The sequence below is a fragment of the Prionailurus bengalensis genome, chromosome B3 (assembly GCF_016509475.1).
Source record: "Prionailurus bengalensis isolate Pbe53 chromosome B3, Fcat_Pben_1.1_paternal_pri, whole genome shotgun sequence".
NCBI lineage: Eukaryota > Metazoa > Chordata > Mammalia > Carnivora > Felidae > Prionailurus > Prionailurus bengalensis.
Window position 1 is genome coordinate 73,889,613 of NC_057355.1, and position 22,926 is coordinate 73,912,538.

At 45.6% G+C, this 22,926-nt stretch overlaps 1 protein-coding gene across 3 annotated transcripts in view; it reads right to left on the reverse strand.

The window, feature by feature from the left end:
• The window catches only part of SLC7A7 (solute carrier family 7 member 7), a 32,264-nt gene that overhangs the window by 2,133 nt on the left and 7,205 nt on the right, over positions 1 to 22,926 (reverse strand). For all 3 annotated transcript variants that reach the window (XM_043555750.1, XM_043555751.1, XM_043555752.1), the window contains exons 3-6: positions 3,471 to 3,596; positions 2,359 to 2,503; positions 859 to 982; positions 203 to 306 (exon numbers count right to left, since the gene is read on the reverse strand). In XM_043555750.1, the coding sequence (XP_043411685.1) occupies positions 203 to 306; positions 859 to 982; positions 2,359 to 2,503; positions 3,471 to 3,596 (499 nt within the window). The remainder of the gene's footprint in view (positions 1 to 202; positions 307 to 858; positions 983 to 2,358; positions 2,504 to 3,470; positions 3,597 to 22,926) is intronic.

Sequence of the window (22,926 nt, forward strand, 5' to 3'; positions counted from 1 at the left end):
TGAATAATATGGAATGGAGTTCAGTTATAGAGATTAGTGAGAACTGGAGGCTGCTGATGGAAACAAGAACAAAGGGGTTAATATCATTATCACTTGGGGAGCAGTGACTACACTCCGGGTCCTGTAAGTCCTACTCTTCCCTGCCATAGCTCTTCACGATACCCCCCCCACACACACACCCTGTAAAAGACACCACTCTTACCTAGAAGCAGCCACAATGGAGGCATTGAGGCCACCAAAGCAGGATAATGCAACTGCCAATGGAATTGTCCAATTGAAAATTCCAAAAATCTGGTCTGCAAAAGTCTAAGGGAAAGGAACAGAAAAGTGTCATTAGCAGGACCTAAACAGGATGAAAGGCATGGACAAGCGTGCCCCAGATAGCCCCTACCTTGTTTAACTCTTCATTCACAACCAGGGTGACAGGACTTTGTAAGCCCAGTACGGTAAGCATACTTTTTTTTTTTTTTTTAAGATTTAATTTTAAGTAGGTAGGGGCGCCTGGGTGGCTCAGTCGGTTAAACATCCGACTTCGGCACATGTCATGATCTCACGGTTTGTGAGTTTGAGCCCTGCATTGGGCTCTTTGCTGACAGCCTGGAGCCTGCTTCAGATTCTGTGTCTCCCTCTCTCTGGCCCTCCTCCACTCGTACTCTATCTCAAAAAAAAAAAAAAAAAATTTAAGATTTAATTTTAAGTAATCCCTATACCTCCTATGGGGCTCATAACCCATAACCCTGAGATCATGAGTCACACACTCCGTCAACTGAGCCAGGCGCCCCTAAGCATATTCCTTTCAAGGACCACCCACTTTCCCACAAGTACACCCTCAGCCTTCTGCTAGTGAAAATCCTTTACCACAGCAACAGCATCACTGGCCAGGATGTCCCTCATGTCTAGCACAGTGTAATAAGCCACATTGGTCAAGATGTAGATGATGGTGACAATGGGCATGGAAATGCCAATGGAGAGAGGTAGGTTCCTATGACCAAATAGAATAATGCATGCATTAGTCCCACAGTCACATCCCCATCTCCTTTATTCCTTACGCTCCCACACCAATCCAGGGGTGGTGCCTCCTGTGCATTGCCCCACTGCTTTTGCCTTTGAAGTTACCTACAATCGTGACTTCATTCTTCAGAGTTCAGAGCTTAAAGGGCATCAAGGGAAAAGAATATCACATTTAGAGAAAAGGCTGAGCAGAAAAAGGATTAACAGAACTATGTCACAGAATAATAGCACAGGAAACAGGGGCTTTTTGGTTTTCACATCCAAAGCTTCTTGACGTCAGGATTCCCTCTCAAGATTGTCAACGTTGGGAAATTTGTATTAAAGTGGAGAAATCTAAGAGGAAATTATGGAGGCAAATTGTGAAATCTAACATCTCCAGAGAATAAGACTCTTGTTGGGAAGAACACTATGTATCTACATAAGCAAGCTGGGAACTATGTCCATGCCCTTACTCAACTTGAGAAGCTTATGTGCCATCCTAACCAGTGGCCAAGAGAAAGACACAAGGACAAGGTCCTCTGGACCAATAAAGCAATGACCTTTATAATTTATAAGCATTCTTCACAGTGAGGGGGAGGGGGGATATTCTCAAGTCATTCAGCTTCTGTCCAGTAGGTGGAAGCACCACCCAGGCTCAGTCCTGCTTCTGTTATCTGCTCCCGGAATTGCAACACTGGATGTGTGCCAAGAAAAGTTTATTATTTTGATTTAAAAATTTACAGAAACTCCATTCCCTCATACTCTTAGTTCCAAGAATAATTGAATTTTTGATCCAGGAAGGGCTCTGGAGATCATATAATTCAACCCCCTCAATTTACACATAAGGAAGCAGGCAGAGTTGGCAGGGGACTCCCTCAAGGTCATCAACAAATCAGTGGAAAGACAGGCTCCAGGCTCTTTGACTCCCTGTCCAGTGCTCTTGTCACTGCATGACTACAGACTACTTTAGAATAAAAATGATGAAGCAATAGCATTCAATGCTGACATGATACCACTATGTCAGTATAAATTTGAGAAAGCAAAGGATCAAAAAAGAAATAGGACCATTTGGGGGCATTTGGGACCTAAAGTTATCTATTTGAGGATAAAGGTGGAGGAGTATCAAGGAAAAGCCATATGAAAGCATGGATGAACACACGGTAGAACCTGCTTTAATTAATGTAGGAATGAATGAGCAGACGTGAAAAGGCCTGCTGTTACGGACTAGGTATTTGGGCTTTAGACCTCCCACCTATTAAAGTGGAACCAATAAAATCAGTCTCAGTGGTTGTGGTATGCTGTCGGGCACAACTCAATAAATGATAGCATATCCTTACTGCTGTGGAAAATTGATGGTGAGATACCTACCTCTCAGGATTCTTGATCTCTTCAGTAACATAGTTGAGGGTGTCCCAGCCTGAGTAGGAGAACAGAGCCGAATACAATGCCAGGGCAATGTCCCCCACTGCAAATGATGAACCCTCAAAAGAATTCTCAAAGTGAGTGGAGGCTCCTGGAATCCAGAGAACATGGAAAGACAAAAGGATTAGTGGTTCGCCCTCAACTTTAAGGTGATCCAATAAAGGAATAAAAGAATAGGACAATAATAGCTAGTGAGTGGCTTAGAACACGGTTGGCAGCAAGGGCAGTGGTAAAAGAACAGGGACAGAAGAGAGACCTCTACAATGATGGGCTGGAATGCAGGGAACAAACAGCATGGGGATCTTGACAGGAAGGACCATGGTGGTTTTCTAGGGTAAGAAACCATGACAGAACTGAAGGGCTATAGAACCTAAGTAATGTGGTTCTGCCCTATCCTGTAAGCTACCCGATCCCACCCCTTTTCTATCCCCACAGACAGCTGGTACAGAATGGAGGAAGGATAGGGCTTAGAAGACCCAGGTCAATAGAGTAGTAGACTATGTGTTCCTACCTGGAAACTGGAGAGGAGTGGGTACAAGGGTTTCATTTCTGCCCTTACCCACTTCCACGGGCAGAACAATCACAGCCACAGCATTGGACTTAACAGTCTGCAACAGCTGGCAAGACCAGCTTTGGGGTCATCTCAGTACAAATCTCCACTAACTTACTAGCTAGGGACTCAGGCAAGATACTTAATTCTGCAGCCTCAGTTTCCCCCATCTATAAAATGGAACTAGTAGGGGTGCCTGGGTGGCTCAGTCGGTTGAGCGTCCGACTTCAGCTCAGGTCATGATCTCCCACTCCATGAGTTCAAGCCCCGTGTCAGGCTCTGTGCTGACAGCTTGGAGCCTGCTTCAGATTCTGTGTCTCCCTCTCTTTATCTGCCTCTGCTCATGCTCTGTCTCTGTCTCAAAAATAAATAAAAACATTAAAAATAAAATAAATAAAAAATAAATAAAATGGAACTAGTAGTACCTAGCAAATGAGAATGCACAAAAGGCACTTAAAGAAGTGTGGCTCAAAGAACTGCACAAAACTTAGTCACTATTATGTCTTACCCTGGCCGAGTCTAACAATGCCTGCAATGATGACGGCGATCAATGCCAAGACTTTAGCATAGGTGAAGATATCTTGTACCAGTGTTCCCCACTTGACATAGGCACAGTTAATGAAGGTTAAGAGACCTGAAAAAATAATAACAATATTGATTGGGGACTGTCCCTACCACCCAGAGAGCCTTAGACTTTCAAGCAATATTTCCAGTAGCAGTCATCAAAACAGAGCCTTTGGCCAAAGAAGTGTTTGGGTTCTGACCTGCTGTGTATTCAACACCTCTGCCCAGAATGTCCTCACCATTAGCATTCAAAGGCACCTGCTGAGCATCTGTGTAGGCAGCACCACACACACCCTTAGCACTTACACTAAGAGAGGAAAAACAAAGTAACTGGATTTGCTTACATACAAAAGTGCTCACAGCAGTGGGAGGCAACTGGTAGCTGTACAGGATTAGTGATGTTTTTCCGCTACTGGCTCCGAAAAGTCATGGTCTGTCCCAGCTTTCCACCCCTTTACCTTCTGATACGGGCTCCAGGACTCAGCGCTCTGGTATTGTTAACCTTGGTAGATCCTGTTGTGACTTATCCAATGCCTGGCCCAGCAGGTCAGAACATGTGGCCAGGGATTAGAATGGGGGCCAGACTTCCTGCTGCTGCCTGCCAGCTCAGCCACTTGTTTTTGTACTTGGAAAGATTCTTGGAGCTGAGGTTCCTATAGAGTGGGGACAGCATTTTTCCTGACTGGACATTGCAAAAGAGTGAGCCACACAGGTCATGATCTCACAGTTCATGGGATCAAACCCCACATCGGGCTCTGCTCTACTCTGACAGCACAGAAACCTGCTTGGGATTCTCTCTCTCTCTCTCTCTCTCTCTGTCTCAAACAGGGGCACCTGGGTGGATCTGTCGGGTGAGCATCTGACTCTTGATTTCAGCTTAGGTTATCTGATCCCAAGGTCATGGGATCAAGCCCCATTTCAGACTCTACTGTGCGTGGAGCCTGCTACTTAAGATTCCCTGTCTCTTTCTCCCTCTGCCCCTCTCCCTCACTTGCACTCTCAAAATGTAAATAAACATTCAAAAAAAACCCCACAAACATTCCTCAAGTCCTTCTACCTCGGGGGTAGAGGCAATCCCTTTACCTGGATGAGCTTTGGAAAAGTCCATGGATCACCCCTAGAGAGTTCTTAACCTACAGCTTCCACAATGCTTGAAATTCCTTGTAAATGGTTATGTATGTACACCAAAAATATATGCATTTTTCTAAGAAAAGCATCCTTAGCTTTATGTCAGAATTTCAGAGAAATCTGTTACCCCAAAAAAAGTTTCAGTTTACTACTTCAGAAGATGACATTCAAGAAGGGAAGCCCACACATGCTGTGAAGTTGACCGATAGCCCCAGGATGTGACAGGGAAGAAAGTCAAAAGAAATGATTCTGAAACTCAGCTGAATGTTCTCAATCCCCCACCAGCCTCTTAAGCAGGCAGGCAGGCACTTGCAGCATGCCTTCCCCACCCTGGCAGAGAATCACCTTGCTGCTTCTGCCTTCCCAGCTCAGCAACTGGAGCACCAGGAGGGGCTTAACAGTTCCTTCCAAGAGATCCCAGGGTAAGATCAGAATCAGCCTGCCTTAAACTGCAGAAAGTGAGGTCCAGTGCTGGACTTGCCTGTTTCAGGCTACCGACACGGAAGAAATACTCCCTGTCTCAGCTCTGGTGGTGGCATGTCCCTCAATGTCCCTAATCCTCCTGTTTTCTTGTGTCCTGGCCTCACCACACTGCCCCAGAAGCATCTTCATCCTGAGAAGCAGGAAAGACCAACCTCAAAGAACAGCTCATCTTCTGTCTCTCTCTCCCCCATCCCCCCTCCTTTATACCCCTATTCTCGCTGCCCAAGTTCTTTTCTGCTCTTCAGTAGAAGGGGCATTCTAGTCCTATACAAACACTTGCCTTTCTGCCTAATAAACAAGACAATAAACAACCAAAGCTTATCACAGGGCTGGGCAAAAATACACTGGTAACTCCTCAGTGCTCGGTTAATAATTAAAGACATGCATACTGGCTCCCAAGCACCCTACAAAATGACCAAAGTGCCTTTATCTCACCCTCCACAAATCTCTCAGCTCTGTTGATCCTCCCCAGTTCAATTACCCATCCTTCACTCCCCACTGGGCTTCAGTTTCCAGCCATTCAACAGCCCTCACGCCCCTTCTGTTCACCCTGTGACCCCTACACCTTACCCTCAGGCTCTGCTGCTGCTTCACAAATAACACAGCAGCCAGAGACCAAAAAAGGGCAGAAGTGGGGGAAGGGGAGCACCTGGTCGGCTACCAGTTGGTAGAGCATATGACTCTAGATCTTGGGGTCATGAGTTCGAGTCCCAAGGTGGGTGCAGAGTTTACTTAAAAAAGTAAAAATAAGGGGCGCCTGGGTGGCTCAGTCGGTTAAGTGTCCGACTTCGGCTCAGGTCATGATCTCACGGTCCATGAGTTCGAGCCCCACGTCGGGCACTGTGCTGACAGCTCAGAGCCTGGAGCCTGCTTCAGATTCTGTGTCTCCCTCTCTCTCTGACCCTCCCCCACTCACACTCTGTCTCTGTCTCAAAAATAAATAAACATTAAAAAAATTTTTTTTAATTAAAAAAAAAGTAAAAATGAAATAAAATAAAATATAAAAAGAAAGGCCAGGGACAACAGATGCTACAATATTCACAAGGGAATGGGATCACAGAAACTGATAGTTAGCCCTCAGGGTAACCACAATCACACCACCAACCCGGCTTCAGGGACTAATTCAGGTTCAGAGTCTGTCTGCAGCCTTGTGCCACAGCATCTGTTCTCAGCTCTGTCCAGGCATGTGGGCAGGGAAAAAGACAACTCATCATCCTTTACCACAACAAATTCTGAAATGAAAATACATGGATTGTTTGCATTTTAATCCCTACTGCTTCTCTACTTGAATTCCATATCCATCCATTTGCATCCCTCCTTTTACCCACCAGTTTTTCTCCCTCCCCCCACACCTGAGCCTTCTTTCTCAGCCACCGACCCACCATCTTGCCCTGATCTACTGCGTCCTGAGCACCGGGACGCGGGTTGAGTGAAGAAGGGAATCCTATGGAAGGAAACGGAGCAGGGAACTGCCTGAGGAGAGCTGGCCCTCACCTTCCCCAGAGCCCAGCTTCCTCCAGGGCCTCTTGGCCATGGGAGCAGGAAATGGGTATGGCAGGCAGCACTGCTGACTGGGCTGTTTGTCCTCGCCCACAGCGGATACAGCTGACCGGAGACCCCAAAGCCCAGCCTAGTGCACTGTTCTTAAAGTGGAGCCCAACCTCCTGCTTCAGAGGCAGGAAAAGGAGGGGACCACAGGCTTATAGTAATATGGAGGCAACTGCAAGCCAACCTCAAGGACAGAAATGCCCTACCCTCCTACCTCTAGGTGTAATTCCATCTCCACCCAACACTGGGCCAAGTCCACAAGAAGATGGCTGGAAATCACCTTGGACCCGTGACTCAGGTGCAGCTCCTTTCCTGCTTTGACCTGCTCTGGAGGAAGGAGAAGCCACTCCTATCATCATCTAAAGAGATGCCCCTGAACGGTCTGTCGGTCATCAAACCCAACTGCATGGACTCTCCTGGAGCAGAAGGCTAGTTCTAGCACTAAGGCCCAGCGTCAGCTGTAGAACTAAAAGCCAGGAAAGCACCCACATAGACTGATACAGAACAACAAAGCTTGTAGGCCCAACTCAGATCAGATGCCCAGATTTACTTTAGATGCCCACACTAAACAGTCCCTGAAAAAAGAACATTAAACCCACAATTCTCCCAGCACCGTTAGTTTTAAACACATAGAATGTAACACATGAAACTCTGGCCACTATTCAGTGTATTTTCTGCTTCAAATTCCCAGAGACTATAAAACCTCAATACTTTATTTATTAGACAACTCATTCCATTTTTAAAGAGATCAATAGCTCTTCCCTCCACTAAGCCAAAAACTTCTTCCTCATAACTTCTACCCAGTAGTCCTAGACCTCTCCTCTGGAACTACACAGAATCCAGATAAATGGCCTCATTTACATAATGGCCCTTCCTATCAAACATTAACACCCTGTCCCTTTTGATACTTCCCCCCATTGAAGCTAAAAACCCAGTTTCTTCAACCTCTTGTGTGACAAATGTCACTTCCAGATCACTCACTCACCATCGAGTTCCCTCCTCTCCATTTACTTCACTTTGTCAGTATGCCCCTGGAAACATGAGACCACACAGAACACTCCAGACATTGTTGCAGACTATGGGGTTTCAGTTTGAATTCACTGTCAACTACAACTCCACCTCAAACTAATGAGCTTTTCCCTATCCCCCTTTCAGGGCCTAAAAAAGGGATTTTTTTTTTTTTTTAATCCTAAATAGGAGACCTTAACAATTATTCCCAGGAACTTTCCTCTGTAAATTTTTAGGTATCATTCCCATCTACTAGAAATGGATTTTCCCTCCTAATTTTATTAAGTAGTTCAAATGCCTTCAATTTGTGAAATCTGCAAATTTGATTAGCATACCTTCTGGGTCCTCCCTGAAGTCTTGATGAAAATGTTGACTAGACAGGCAGAGCCCTGTAGTCTATCATTAGAGACCTTCCTGTATGCTGTCATTATTCTACAACATCAACCAAGAATCCACCAAAGTATTCTTTTATCTAGTCCACCTTTTTCTACCTTGTCAACAAGAATATTGTGAGAATTTGCCAAGAACTTCTCTGAAATCTGTATAAACGTGTCTCTGCCCTTGCAATCTAATGACACAATCAAATGATTCAATGAAATTAGAACGCATTTATAGAATTTGTATAGCTATACCACGTAAGAGTCAAAAATTAGAAATAACCTGGGGCTCCTGGCTGGCTCAGTCAGTAGAGTATGCAACTCTTTTTTTTCTTTCTTTCTTTTTTTTTTTTTTTTTTTTTTTGGTAAGATTGTTTTTAATGTTTTTTATTTATTTTGAGAGAGAGCACACATGTGCATTCAAGCAAGTGAGGGAGGGGCAGGGAGAGGGAGAGAGAGAATCCCAAGCAGGATCCATGCTGTCAGCCCAGAGCCTGATGTGGGGCTCAATCTCACAAACTGTGAGATCATGACCTGAGCCAAAATCAAGAGTTGGATGCTTAACCCACTGAGCCACCCAGGTCCTCTTTGCCTTTTTTTTTTTTTTTTTAATATAATTTCTACACCCAATGTGGGGCTCAAACTCACAACCCCAAGATCAAGACTCACATGCTCAGGGGTGCCTGGGTGGCGCAGTCAGTTAAGCATCCAACTCTTGATTTCAGTTCAAGTCATGATCTCACGGTCATGGAATCAACCCCTGAATGGGGCTCTCCATGGATTATGCAGCCTGCTTGGGATTCTCATTCTCTCTCTCTCTCTCTCTCTCTCTGCCCCTCCCTTGCTCACGCTGTTTCTCTCTCTCTCGCGCGCTCTCTCTCCCTGTCTCAACATAAACAAGCATTAAAAAAAATAAAGGAGACAGTCGCATGCCCTACCAGCTTAGCCAGCCAGGTGCCCCTGAGCATGTGACTCTTGATCTCAAGGTTGTGAGTTCAAGCCCCATGTTGGGCATAAGGTTTACTTAAAAACAATAATAATAATAATTGTAAAAAATAATAATTATAAACAATCCAAATGCCAATCAACAGTAGAGTGACTAAGTAAATACTTAGAATACATAGAATATTAAACAATAATATGATCCATCTACAACTATAAAAATATAAACTTCACAAACATATTAAGTGAACAAAGACACAAAAAGAATACATATCCTGGGGTGCCTGGGTGGCTCAGTTGGTTAAGCGTCCATCCAACTTGACTTCGGCTCTGGTTGTGATCTCACAGTTCGTGAGTTTGAGCCCCCTCATCAGGCTCTGTGCTGACGGCATGGAGCCTGCTTCAGATTCTCTGTATCACTCTCTCTCTCTGCTTCTCCACCTCCCCACCCCTCTCTTTCAAAAATAAACACTAAAAAAAAAAAAAAAGAGTGCATATCCTTTATATCCACTTACATTAAATGGCCAAAATGAATCTATGCTACTAAGAATAATAGTAATTTCCCTTCATGTGTGCATGGGGGACAAGGGGAGTGACTGAGAAGAACACAAGAGGAGTTCAGAGGGCTGGTTTTTTGATGTGGATGGTGGTTACATATGTGAAAATGTGTGAAAAGTCATCAAGCTGTACACTTACGACATGTGCACCATTCCTTTTATATTACACTTGAATAAAAAAATTAAAGTTGAGAGGCACCTGGGTGGCTCAGTCGGTTGGGCGGCCGACTTCGGCTCGGGTCATGATCTCGCGGTCCGTGAGTTCGAGCCCTGCGTCGGGCTCTGTGCTGACAGCTCAGAGCCTGGAGCCTGTTTCAGATTCTGTGTCTGCCTCTCTCTGACCCTCCCCCATTCATGCTCTGTCTCTCCCTGTCTCAAAAATAAATAAAACGTTAAAAAAAATTAAAAAATTAAAGTTGAACTGGGGCACCTGGGGGGCTCAATCAGTTAGCAGCCGACTCTTGGTTTCGGCTCAGGTCATGATCTCACAATTCATGAGTTCAAGCCCTGCATCGAGCCGTGTGCTGATAGTGTGGAGCCTGCTTGGGATTCTCTCTCTCCCTCTCTCTCTCTGCCCTTCTCCCCCACCCCCATCAAAAATAAATGAACTTTAAAAACAAAGCAACAGTATGCTTTATTACTATCTCCTCAATTCTCTTGGTCTTGCTTTTTTGTTAGCCTAGATCTGTTTTTTACTGAACCTTTTCTAGGTTAGCAATCGTTCTGCTACATACAGTTAGAAGGAAAACAGGACTGGGCCTTCTCCTTTCTCTCTACCATCTGTTATTGCAGAACTAACTGCCCTTGCTGTTTTCACTCTGTATGTTGCTTCTAGAGCTTTTTATCATCCGCAGTGTCTTCTTCAGATCTTAGTTGATGCTGGGCACCAACCTTCGGATGCTTTTCTTACAGCTCTGGGCCACTCCTGCATTTAATCTTTGTTATGCCACCTCTCCCCATCTCTTATGTATCTTGTTTCTAAAAATCTCAGCTTATCAAAAAGCAGTATGTTTAATCACATTGGTTTGTTCACATGATTCTCCTCTTCCTAAATAAGAGAATTTTTTTAATTTTATTTTAGAAAGAGAGAGAGCTCAAGCAGGGAGGAAAGGCAGAGAGAGAGGGAGAGGGAGAATCTGAAGCAGGCTCCAAACTCAGCATGGAGCCTAATGCAGGGCTCGATCCCACCATGCTGGGATCATGACCTGAGCTGAAATCAAGAGTTGGATACTCAACTGACTGAACCACCCAGGCGTGCCCTAAATAAGATAATTCTGATAAAATAGGTGAAAATTTCATTTTGGAGAAGCTTCTGGTCTTTTTTTTTTTTTTCAATCCCTATCTATTAGAGTATAAATTCTTTTCCCTGAACTTTTCCATCATCTCTTTGCCAAACTTTAGAGTGTATTTCTGAGGAAATGCACCATTTCTTTTTCTGAGAGGTACAAACTCTGAGTAGGTATAGTCACTTTCACACTAGGACTCCACATTTGCCCTGGTTATGTTAAATTAATAATAACGATAAAACAACAACAACAACATCCTTATGGAGATTCACAATGACACCTTTACAAGTTAAATGGTATGATGTCTTCGATTGGCTTGAAATAATCTAGTGGGGTGAAGAGGGTGGTTGGAGTATAGATAAAACAATGGTGATTAATCATTCATGCTGCTGCTTGAACCCTGGGAGTTCATCATATTATTTGCTCTAGTTTTGGATGTTTGACGTGTTTTATGATAAACCTTTTAAAAAAAAAATTTATAGAGGTACGGCTTCTAATGGAATAAAACGGATTTTAGCGAAAAGCAAATGTTTATTAGCCTTATTTAACATTTATGAGTCCAAAAGCATCATTCCCAACCTTCTATCCTATTTCTCCAAATGCACTACTCAGCAACTTTCCACTTTTATCCTTCTACATGATTCCTCACAGCCTCTAAAATACCCAGATTTAGGGGTACCTGGGCGGCTCAGTAGGTTAAGTGTCCGACTCTTGATTTTGGCTCAGGTCATGACCTCATGGTTCATGAGATTGAACCCCGAGTTGGGCTCCACACTGAGCATGGAGCCTACTTGGGATTCTCTCTTCCTCTCTCTCTCTGCCCCGCCCCCACCAACTTGCACACATGCACTCTCGCTCTCAAAATAAAGAAACATTTTTTTAAATACCCAGATTTGTACCTTCATCTGTGCATTTTTCTCCTTTCCTTTACAATTTCAGGTTAAAGCCACACTAAACACATCTCTCCCAATCTCCATGAAATCTGCTCTATCCCTTACCAGAGTTTATCCTCCTGGCATCTTAGCATTTACAGTCAGGTACTCTGCTCTAGGTTCTCTTTCCTCTTGCACATGCACAGCCTTCAATTAACAGAGATGAAAATGCCACCTGCCACTCAGTTCACTATCTTGACGTTCAGAGTCACCAGTGACACACCTCAGGTATCCTCTGACTGGTAACATCATTCATCCCACGGGATGGCAAAAGGATAGCCATCTGTGGGTTCAAGTGATTCAAGCAAGCTCTTTGTGGTAGGTTGCTCCAGAAAAACCGCATGTCTCTGCATTAGGCTGGTCTACCTGCAGTCAGAGTCACACCCCCTGGGGAGCAGCCGAGACTCTTCACTGGTTTGCTCAGGCCTGCTAATACCCAGATGTTTCCAGAATACTTTACCACTGCCCTTTCCTCACAAGGACCAGATGTAAGGTTTCTGAAAAAACCTCAGTTGTGTTACCTAAACCCAGAAAGTTCAAGTCTCTCCTCTATTTACCTGCTGTATTTCTGTGTGTTGTCAGGGATACTCTCTATACCTTAAATATCATGTTTTCAGGGCACCTGGGTGGCTCAGTGTGTTAAGCGTCCAACTCTTGATTTTGGCTCAAGTCATGATCTCACGGTTCGTGAGATCAAGCCCCGAGTCTGCTTGGGATTCTCCCTCCCCACCTCTCTCTCTGCCTCTCAATATGCATACTCCCTCTCTTTCTCTGTCCAAACAAATAAGCTTAAAGATAAATAAATAAATTTTCTTCCTGGCTTCCTTGACGTTTGTTTCTTCCACCCTTCCTAGGTGCTGTAATAGGTCTCAGACAGCAGATGGTCCTCAGGTTCTTTTACCTTTCAGGGTACAGGACCATTTTGATTACTCAGACATCATGGGTAAGAACAGCAGGCAAGACAACACACGGAGCATAAACCCTACGGATCACTGGATCAGAGTCTTCCTACTATGCCCCCTGGAACCCAGGCAGCGTTTTGGTCACCGCGGCTCTGCACCACTCTGAGGGAGCAAGCAGGAGGTCTGTACCAGGAGGTCCTCATATTAAACCACACTATCTGCTCTCTTCTCAAAGCCAGCTAGTCCTTATCGGTCCGATCCTTACTGGTTTATTCAGCTAGGTACAGTTTGGGTCCTCAGAAACGGGACCCCAAGCTTGAGCGAGCATCAGAATCACCTGAGGCATGTTACCTAGGGTTTCAGGGCTCCAGAAGTTCTGGATGCAGGAAGTCTAAGACGGGGTTTCCCAGAGGAGTCATGATCTGCCTGCTCTGGGTGTGCTGCCTTAGGTAATCACTAGACGAAATAATCACCTACAGAACAGCCTTGATCAGAACAAGCCCAAACCCTTCCCTTAACTCGGTGCTCCTTTATCCTGGCTGCACACTGGCATCGCTTTACAAGCTTTAACAAAGTCAGCGCTCGGGCCCCACCTAGGCCAATGAAGTCAGAAACGCTGGGGTGGAGCCCAGGCACCAGCGTGTTTTTGAGGCTTCCCAGGCAATTCTAAGGGACAGTGACAACTGAGAACCTTTCTGCCCAAGGCCTCTATCAGTTCTCAGCAGCAACTTTTCTACTTCCCCAGTTCTCATTCTCCAAGCCAATTCCCATTCTTCTAACCAGTGGCTCAGATTTATTTGGTTGGGGAAACAAAGTGGGAGAGGAAGGGGCCATTAGCATTTTTCTAAAGCCCAAGGTGATTCCAATGTACAGCCAGGGTGGGGGCCCACTCTCCCCGGCTCCTTCCCAAGCCTACTTTAGCCTGTCCCCTCAGCCTCTCCTGAGTCAGAGAGAAAGAACAGAAGAAAGAGAAGACCAAGGGTGAACCCCTGAAGAGCCTTGAGGATCCAACCAATACAGAGCTCTACCCTCTGCCTGCAGAGGAAGGTTTGTGCCGAAGTTCATGTCGGCCCTACCCCAGAAAGAATCCAAGGCTCTGACTCCAGCCTATGCAGTGTGTGAATGTGGGACGTGAAGTGGAAGCTTCCTCACCTCCAACCTAAAGTGGCTCTTGAGAAAACTCCTCTGAGCAAGTACCTAGCTGCCAAGTAGAAAGTGTGAAGGGCAGAAATCAGTTGCGGGCCCAGCATCTGCCTATTCCGCTTCATTAGCCACAAGTACGTGAAGTCAGTGGTCGGGTATCAGAAGAAGCTGCACAAGGACACATGGCCCAAGCTCTCAGACAAACACGCAGAGATCCAAAGTCCTCTACAGCCCACAAGCGGCTCCAGGAGACCCGGGGTGAGCTCTCTGCCCTCCCTCGTGCCTAGCCCACAGTGGGCCCAGCCCTCACCCAACCCTGAGAGCCAAAGGCACACAATGCCCTTCTCCGCCAAGCCAAATCTAGAGCCACATCTCCTGTTCGTGCATCCAGCTGCCATTTATTGAAGCACCTACTACGTGCAAGTCACTAGGGCCAAGCATCGGGGACACACCTGATCCCCGAAGACCAGCGGTCTGTTCCCAGAGGGGCCTGAGTATGTGCTGCTGGCTGACTGGCACAGTGTGGGCAGACCTCCTGTGAAGACACAGGAAGTAAGAGCTCCTGTTCATGAAAGGCAAAAACAAAACAAAAACAAAAAAAAACTAGACCAAAGATCGTAGATCACAGGGCAGGCAAGCACAGACAGGACAAGGCAGGAGCAGAAGCGTCCAACACGGCTAACAGTGGCCGAAGCAGGCTGGCTTTCAAGAAAGAACGGTCAGGTGGGGCTGCACTTGGGGACACCTCGCTCTGACTCTGCCTAGGGAAAAGTTCCCCTGTCTGGCAAAGAGGAAGAAGGGTCTCAGCTCTCCTTTCTTTAAAAATAAACTTTTTCAATGTTTATTTTATTTTTGAGAGAGAGAGACACACACACACAGCATGAGCAGGGGGAGGGTCAGAGAGTGAGGGAGACACAGAATCAGAAGCAGGCTCCAGGCTCCAAGCTGTCAGCACAGAGCCTGATGCAGGGCTCAAACTCACGAACCGCGAGATCATGACCTGACCCAAAGTCAGACACTCAACCGACTGAGCCACCCAGGCGCCCCTCAGCTCTCCTTTCTGATCCCTGGAACACTAAAACCGCTTTTAAGTCATCCAAAGGTGGAATGGAAAGTAAAGTTTTTAGAAATTAATAAGATGCATATGACTGAATAGAATTTGCAGTAGGACACACCATTTGTGACTAACAGTTAAGTGTTAGGTGCCTTGCATTCTCATAGATATCATCTAACTTAATGTGACAGAGTAGGTGAATTATCTTTATCTTTTTTTAAGTTTTATTTATTCAAGGAATCTCTACACCGCAGATGGGAGTCGAACCCACGACCCCAAGATCAAGAGTCACATGCTCTTCTGACTGAACCAGCCAGGCACCCCAGTCTTTATCTCATAATTGAGAAAACTGAGGCCACTCAGGCAGTGTGCAGCTCCAAAACTTGTATACACCGCAGCACGCCATGCTGTCCCTATTGTATGCAAGGATGTGGGACTGTGAGCGAGATGATCTCCCCCTGGGGTGATGGGGCTTCTGGCTGCAGAAAACTGGGGCAGTCCTCTAAGAACTCTGAAAAGCCAGAATAATCAGCTCTAGGAGGGGCCATCTGCACACTTCTCTGGTTAGGAAAAGTAACAATTTATAGTACCCTGGCGGGAGGGACAGCAAGGTGTTTTCAGAACTCCTAATTCATTTATTCCTTTATTCATTCATTCATTCATTCAGCCAGCCAGAGAACAAGTATGTACTGAGCACTGACTGTGCTCCAGGCCTTGTACAGACCCAGTCCTCAGCCTTTACAGAAAAGTGAACATGGACAATTATAAGAACTGGGTGATGGGGCGCCTGGGTGGCTCAGTAGGTTAAGTGTCTGACTCGATTTCGGCTCAGGTCATGATCTCACAGTTCATGGGATTGAGCCCCTCATCGGGCTCCATACTGAGCATGGAGCCAGCTTGGGAATCTCTCTCTCCCTCTCTCTTCTCTGCCCCACCCCTTGCTCACACACTTTTGTGTGAGCTCTCTCTCCCTAAAAGTAAATAAACTTAAAAAACAGAAAAACCCTGAGCCTGGGTGGCTCAGTTGGTTAAACGACTGACTTCAGCTCAGGTCATGATCTCACGGTCTGTGAGTTCAAGCCCCGCGTCGGGCTCTGTGCTGACAGCTCACAGCCTGGAGCCTGCTTTGGATTCTGTGTCTCCCTCTCTCTCTGCTCCTCCCCTGCTTGCTCTCTGTCTCTCAAAACTGAATGAACATTTTAAAAAAAAACTTTTTTTTGAAGAAAATATAGTTTAAAAAAGAATAAAAACTGGGTGCTGTGAAAGTCACTGTGAGGCAACCCATCCAGTCTAGGGCAGCGAAGGGGGTGCAGGTGGGCACCAGGACCACCGTTACCTGGACTGAGCACAGGGAGGCTCATGCTGGGGTTGGGGGATGGGAGGACAAACTCCTGGCAGAGAGGAAAGCACGTGATTACCCAGGCAATAAAATCAGCAATGAGTGAAGTCACCCACGCATAGAAAAAACTTACTTAAGCAATAATCAGTAAATGATTTCAAGGTCTATTCGCAATAGTAGCCTATCTAGCATTGCAGTTCATCAGCAGTTCTAAAGGAAAACTATATCTATAGAGGGACAGTAAGCCACCATGACGGGAGCAGAATTTATTTGCTTTCCTGAAATGGTCACTGTTTGAACAGAACAGGATTAAAGTATGGTAAAAATATAGATCAAGCCTCTAGGAGATAGAGACTCCATTATACAGATGAGGAACCTGAGACTAATAATTTGACCTGATTCCATGCTCTTAACCACCACACATTCCTGCCTCCCAAAGGGATGAGTTCAAGGGAGAGAGATGCTGACCCAAGCACTCTACCCAACCATGGAGAAGACGTGACTGTCGGGTATGGATTCTTCATCCAACTTTTCCAGAAATATACCCCCAAACCAGCCTAAGGAGGACTGAAGTCTTCCCCATAAACCCCTCCCTCAACCTCGGTCCCTCCCTCTAAGAACCACACTTCCTGTCTACAGAATCAGTCTTCTGGAAAGTATATCTACATTCCCTTCCTTTCCCTTGACTAATATCCACTCTACCACTCCACTGAAGAGGGACAGTTTTCCTGACCTGTTATTTGTCAATTCCAAATGGCATTCCATTCCTTATCTTACTTAACAGTTCCTCAACAAAGGCTACTTTTGAGGGTAAACCCATCCCCCTTGGGTGTGCTGCCTCTGCTTTTCCCCACAGTAACCACACTGCAATAGAATAGTTTATTGATGTGTCTCTACCATCAAGTCGGAGCCAAATGAGGACAGACTGAGTAACAGTCACTTCTGGATCCCTAGGCCTCGCCCAGAAGTAGGCATATAGTAGATACTCAGGTTTCACTGGATGAATAAACAATCTCTCTGAAATCTGACTCTACCCTCACTGCCCTGAAATTTCCCTCTCCAGAGTACGGTGACTTCCTGTTGATATATCCAAGCAACCGCCCTCCTTATCTAGCTTGGCCTCTTAGCAGATTGGACACCGTTGGCCACCAACTCCTTCTCAAATTGCTCTCTTTTACTCACCAACTCCCATTTCCCTCTTATCTCTCTGGACGCTTCTTCTCCTTGTTGTGGAGTATTTATCCTTCAGTGTTGGCATTCCTGAGATGCTAACCTCGCCCCTTTCCTCCTCTCTTGCTACATCCGGTCAAGATCATCTCATCTGCTACTGTGATTTCAATGACCACCTCTACACCAAGGATTCACGAAAGTATATCACCAGCCCAACCACCGTAATTTCATATGCATATGAATATACAACCACCTACTGGACGTCAGCAGACACAAATTCAACCTATCCAAAACTGATCAATTTCTCTTAACCTACTGCTCCTTCAGTCTGACTCCCTGTAAGTAACTGGCATCACCATCCACCCAGTTGCCCGAGACAGAAACGTGGTCATCTTATCATCCTCAACCTCCACCCATATCCATCTAATCAGTGTCTAAGTCTTAACCAGTCTCCTCATCTCTCATCCCATGACTCTAATCCAAGCCCCTATCCTCCCTCATTGGGATCATGGCAACAGCTTCCTAAGTGGTCTCCCTGCTTTTAGTTCTGCAAACTGAAGTCAGAGTAATCTTTCTAAAAATCACAAATTCTACAATTTAATCACAAACAACACAAGTCACTCTCTGCTTTACTCTCAGAGGTTTTTTTTTATTACCATAGGAGAAAGCCCACCAAACTCCTTAATATGGTTTGTACAACAGATTGTATTTTCCAAAGATGTCTCAACAACATTTCCCAACGCACATGCTTTTCATACAATGTGACTGTAACACTCTGCCCATCAAGAGATAGGGTCTGTGCCCCTTCTTTTAAGAAGAGATATTCTTCTGTGAATGTTTCTACCTACAGAGTTCAGCAGGAAAGACACCCTGTGACCTCAGAGGCTAGGTCATAAAAGGCACAGCTTCCACTCTGGTTGCTGACATACTCCGTTCTGGAAGCCTTCAGCTGCCAAGTAAACAGTTTGATTGCTCTGGGGCCGCCATTATGTGAGGAGACTCAACATAGTCCCTATGGAGGGACCACTTGGAAAGACACATCTAACACAACACGAAGAGAAAAAGATGCCCAGCTAGCCCCCATCTTATTCAGCATCCCCTCGTTCTAGCTCCTGCCACCATCTGACTACCACCACACAAGACCCTGAGCCAGCACTGCCCCAGTTACCCCTTCCAAAATTCCTGAGCTACAGAAACCATAAAAGAAAACAGCTGTGGGGCACCTGGCTGGCTCAGTCAGAACATGCAACTCTTAATCTCGGGGTCATGAGTTCAAGCCCCACATTGGGTGTAGAGATTACTTTAAAATAAATAAATAGGGGAGCCTGGGTGGTTCAGTCAGTTAAGCGTCTGACTCTTGGTTTCAGCTCAGGTCATGATCTCACAGTTTGTAGGTTTGAGCCCTGCATCGGGCTCCATGCTGACAGCACAGAGCCTGCTTGGGATTCTCTCTCCCTGTCTGACCTTCCCCAGCTGTTTCTCTCTCTCTCAAAATAAATAAATAAACCTAAATAAATAAACAAACAAACAAACATAAATAAATAAATAAATAAATAAAATGACTATTATTCTATGTCACTAGATGATTTATTATAGAACAATAACTACAACTAATAAAGCCCTGAACAAACTATCCTACCATTTCCACCCACCTCTGCAGGCCAGCTGTCAACATTTCCTACCTTAACCTCAGTATTGCAGCCCACCCTGAGCTCCTTTACTGAAAGGAGTCTCAAAAACGTCCTTCTTTCTTGTCTTCAGAGTTTTCATACCTCTTGTTCTTGCTGCCTGAGATGCAACTCCACCCTCTTTTGGTTAATTCCTCATTCAGGTGTCAGCCTAAACTTCCTTACAGAGTTTCTACACTCCTAGGCTAGCCTAGGTCTGCTCCCATGGCTCCCTGTGCCTAAGAAATCACAACACTCATTATAATCCATTGTAACCTTGCGTTAGGTTGCCCACCCTGCCAGCCCCCAGCATGCTCACGCACACGCATTTGCTCACCCACACACTGAGAGCTCCAGGAAGACAATGATCAGTGCTGGGAAAATAAACATTCAACAAGTATTTACGAAGCACTTGCCTATCTCCAGCCCCATCTCTTTACTGAGCTCCAATGGGCACATCCACCTCCTATCCTACAAATTTCAAATTCAACATGATTCCATCCTCCCCATCCCTGTAAACGATGCCACCACCTACCAACTGCCCAAACCAGAAACCTCAGCTTTTCATCCAAGGAATAGTTATCAAGCTCCTCTCTTGGTTTCTTTGCTGGGGATACAGTGGATCCTAAGACAGGCTTAGCCCCTGGGATACAACATTTACAAGCTGGTGGGTGTTTTCCTCATCACCTACCTCTCTCTCTTACACCAGACATCCCAATAAGTATTACTGGTTATACTGATTATACCTCCTAAATTGCTCTCCTATCTATCCTTTCCTGGAGACGTCATCTCCTAAGTAAGCCACAGCCCCGCTGCCACTGCCCTCATTTGGGCTTTTGTCATTTCCTGCCTGGATTGCCACAAGAGCTTCCTAACTTGTGGAATAAAATCTTAACTCCCTAGAACATGAGCGTCGTGTTCTAGCCGCTTGCCTCCTTTTGTCCCCTCACATCCCACAATCGCCCCCGCGCACCCCACACTCCATTCTTTTTCTCACCTTTGTGCTTTACATTGCCTTTCCCTGTGCCTAGAATGTCCTTGCCCCTTCTTCATTCAACATATTTATTGAGTACCTAGCAGATGCCAGGCACTGTTCTAGATGCTGGATATTCAGCCATGAGCAAAACAAAGTGCTTACTTTCATGGTGTTTACACTCTAGAGGGAAAGATAGACAACAGACAAGTAAACAATGTCAGGTGGTGACAGGTGCTATCAAGAAAAACAAAACAGGATGGGAAACTGAGAGTGACCATGAGAGACAGGAGAAGTCTCTGGCAAAGTAACGTCTGTACAAAGACCCGAGTGGACTGAGGGGATGAGCTCTGAGGACATCTGAGGAAAGAGCCTTCTCAGCAGAAGGAATGATAAAGTACAAAACTCCCAAAGCAGGAACAGGCCAGGCAAACTGGAAGAAAAGCAAGAAAGCCGGTGTAGCTCCACAGAGAGAGTGAGGGGGAGAGAGGTCTGAGAGAAGTCAGATGGAGCACGCCTTGTAGGCCACGGCCAGTGGGCGCTTCAGCCACCCCTTGACGCCATTTCATCCTTCAGCGTTGAATACAGACATCTCCTGAGTAGGGCCCACCCCACCCGCTCCCAGCACTTACCCATATGAAGTGTGTAATTGACTACTTCCTGTCTCCTCCACCACACCGTGAGTGTCCTGCTCTACCTTTCAGCTCCGTATTTTATAAAACCCATCACGTTCAGTAAATTTGTCTCCAGTAGTCAAAACTTTCTCCCTTGGCTCTGATTCCATGCCCTGAGAGCAATCCCTGATTCCTCGATGGGTTTCCTAGCGACTATGGCATTAAGAAGCCTTGACAGTGAACCCACACCTTCTGGTCATTAGAAATTATGCTAATGATGTATGCTCATCATTGTACATTCCTAGGCTGCCATCATCATATACACATCAGTCTCTGTTTTAAGTATGACTCAGTTGATGGGACAGTGACCGACTCTAGGTCATGATGACCCAAGGAGGGCGCTGCTCATGGAAAGGCCAAATAACCAGCCTAGCAGAAGCTCCAGATGCCCCTCTACTCATCCCTCAGCTCATCTTCCCTATTTCAGATGGAAACCCCATCACCGCCCCCCTGTCCAAGCTTGAATTCTTAGCATCACCTCTGAGAACTGCCCCCCACCACCACACACACCCATCCAGAAGTCCTAGAAACCCTGCCTTATTACTACTTTTCTATACACCCCCTCATCTCTGGTCCAAAGGCTTTGCTCACCAGCCTTCAAGTGGACTCAGGTGTCCACTCCCTAAACCGCTGTGCCTACCTTCTGATTCTCACACTTGCCAAAAACACGCCACCTGGCCACCAGTGTTCTTCTTCCAAGCAAATCTAATTTCACTTCCCCACTTGCAATCAACAACTTCCCACTTTCCAGATAAAGTCTAACCTGTGTGGGCAATGTATAAACCAGTCTTGGAGCTGGCCTTGGGCTACGTTTCCAGTCTCTGCCTTCTCACCCTCTCCCACCCTGCATTCCAGCCATACCAACCACCTGGAATTCTCTGAACATTCCATGCCTGTCTGCACCTCCACATCTTGTCACACAGCAGTTCCCTCAGTGAGAAGTGTCCTAGGAGACAGCTCCATATCTTTCCAAAATTCAGTTCAGACATCATGGTCTCTGTGACATCCTCCTATAAGCCCTCTTCCCCAAATGAAGAAAATTGTCCTGCTTTCTCCTACAGTGTCTCTATCACCACATTTCCTACATTGCATGACAATTATTGGTTAACCTATCTGTCTCTCTCCTTGACTAGGAGTTCTTGGATGGCAAAGTCCAGACTTTATTCTTCTTTGCTTCCCAGCATTCATTGGAATATCTAGCGCAGAGAATGCTCTAAATGTTCCGTGAATGAATGAAAGTTCTGTATTAAATCCCTATTCTCGCTAAGTTCAAAGATTCAGCCTCAGTCCTCACTTTGCGCATACATTGTTGGCATACATTTGACAACTTTGGTGGAGTGACAAGGGCACCAGACCTGTGCCTGAGGGAGGGCTCAGTAGTGGCAAGACATTGGGCAAGTGCAGGGATGGTTTACTTCCAGGCCACTCTGCAGATGAAGTGAGGCTGTGAAAACCATAAATCATGACTCAAGTGTAACATATTAATGATTATTGTGTTTAAAATTTCTTTCTTGGCTGCTTCTAGGCCTTTTGCTCTACCTTTCTCCTGAATGGCTATGGCTAGATAAACAAGATATTAAGATAAACAAGATATTACTGCATAGGTAGTGTATGGACAGAATGTTCATGTATTGGGTGCTCGTTAGACAATGGTTGAAGGAAGAAACTCATGAATCGTATGTCCCTAAATTCTTAATTACAATCTTGGTTGCCCTTTTGAACCTTCTTCCAGATCTCTAGGTCCCTCTGAAGTAATTAAAGACAGAACAAAGTCCTGGAAGCAGCCAAAAGAGAATAATTTCAAACATAATAATCACCAATACATTACACCTGAGTCATGATTTATGGTTTCCACCAAATCTCACTTCATCCACACAGTAGCCCAGAAGTAAAACAGTTACTGCACCCTGCCTAGGGTCACGCAGGCTCAAACACAGATCTGGTGTATCTGTCACTCCATCAGAATTATGTTATATATATGCCATAAATCCATGCACAGAACTGTATCTTTTGATTAACTGGGGAGCTCTGCAGACAAATCATAACTGTGGCTACTCTGCCCATATCCTTACAAGGGTGTACCTGCATGTGTATGTGCACCCAACTGTAGGGTCTGAGGACATCTCTGTCCCCAATTAGACACAGCAAATTAAAAAGGGGTGACTGACGCCTGGGCGGCTCAGTCAGTTGAGCGTCCGACTTCAGCTCGGGTCACGA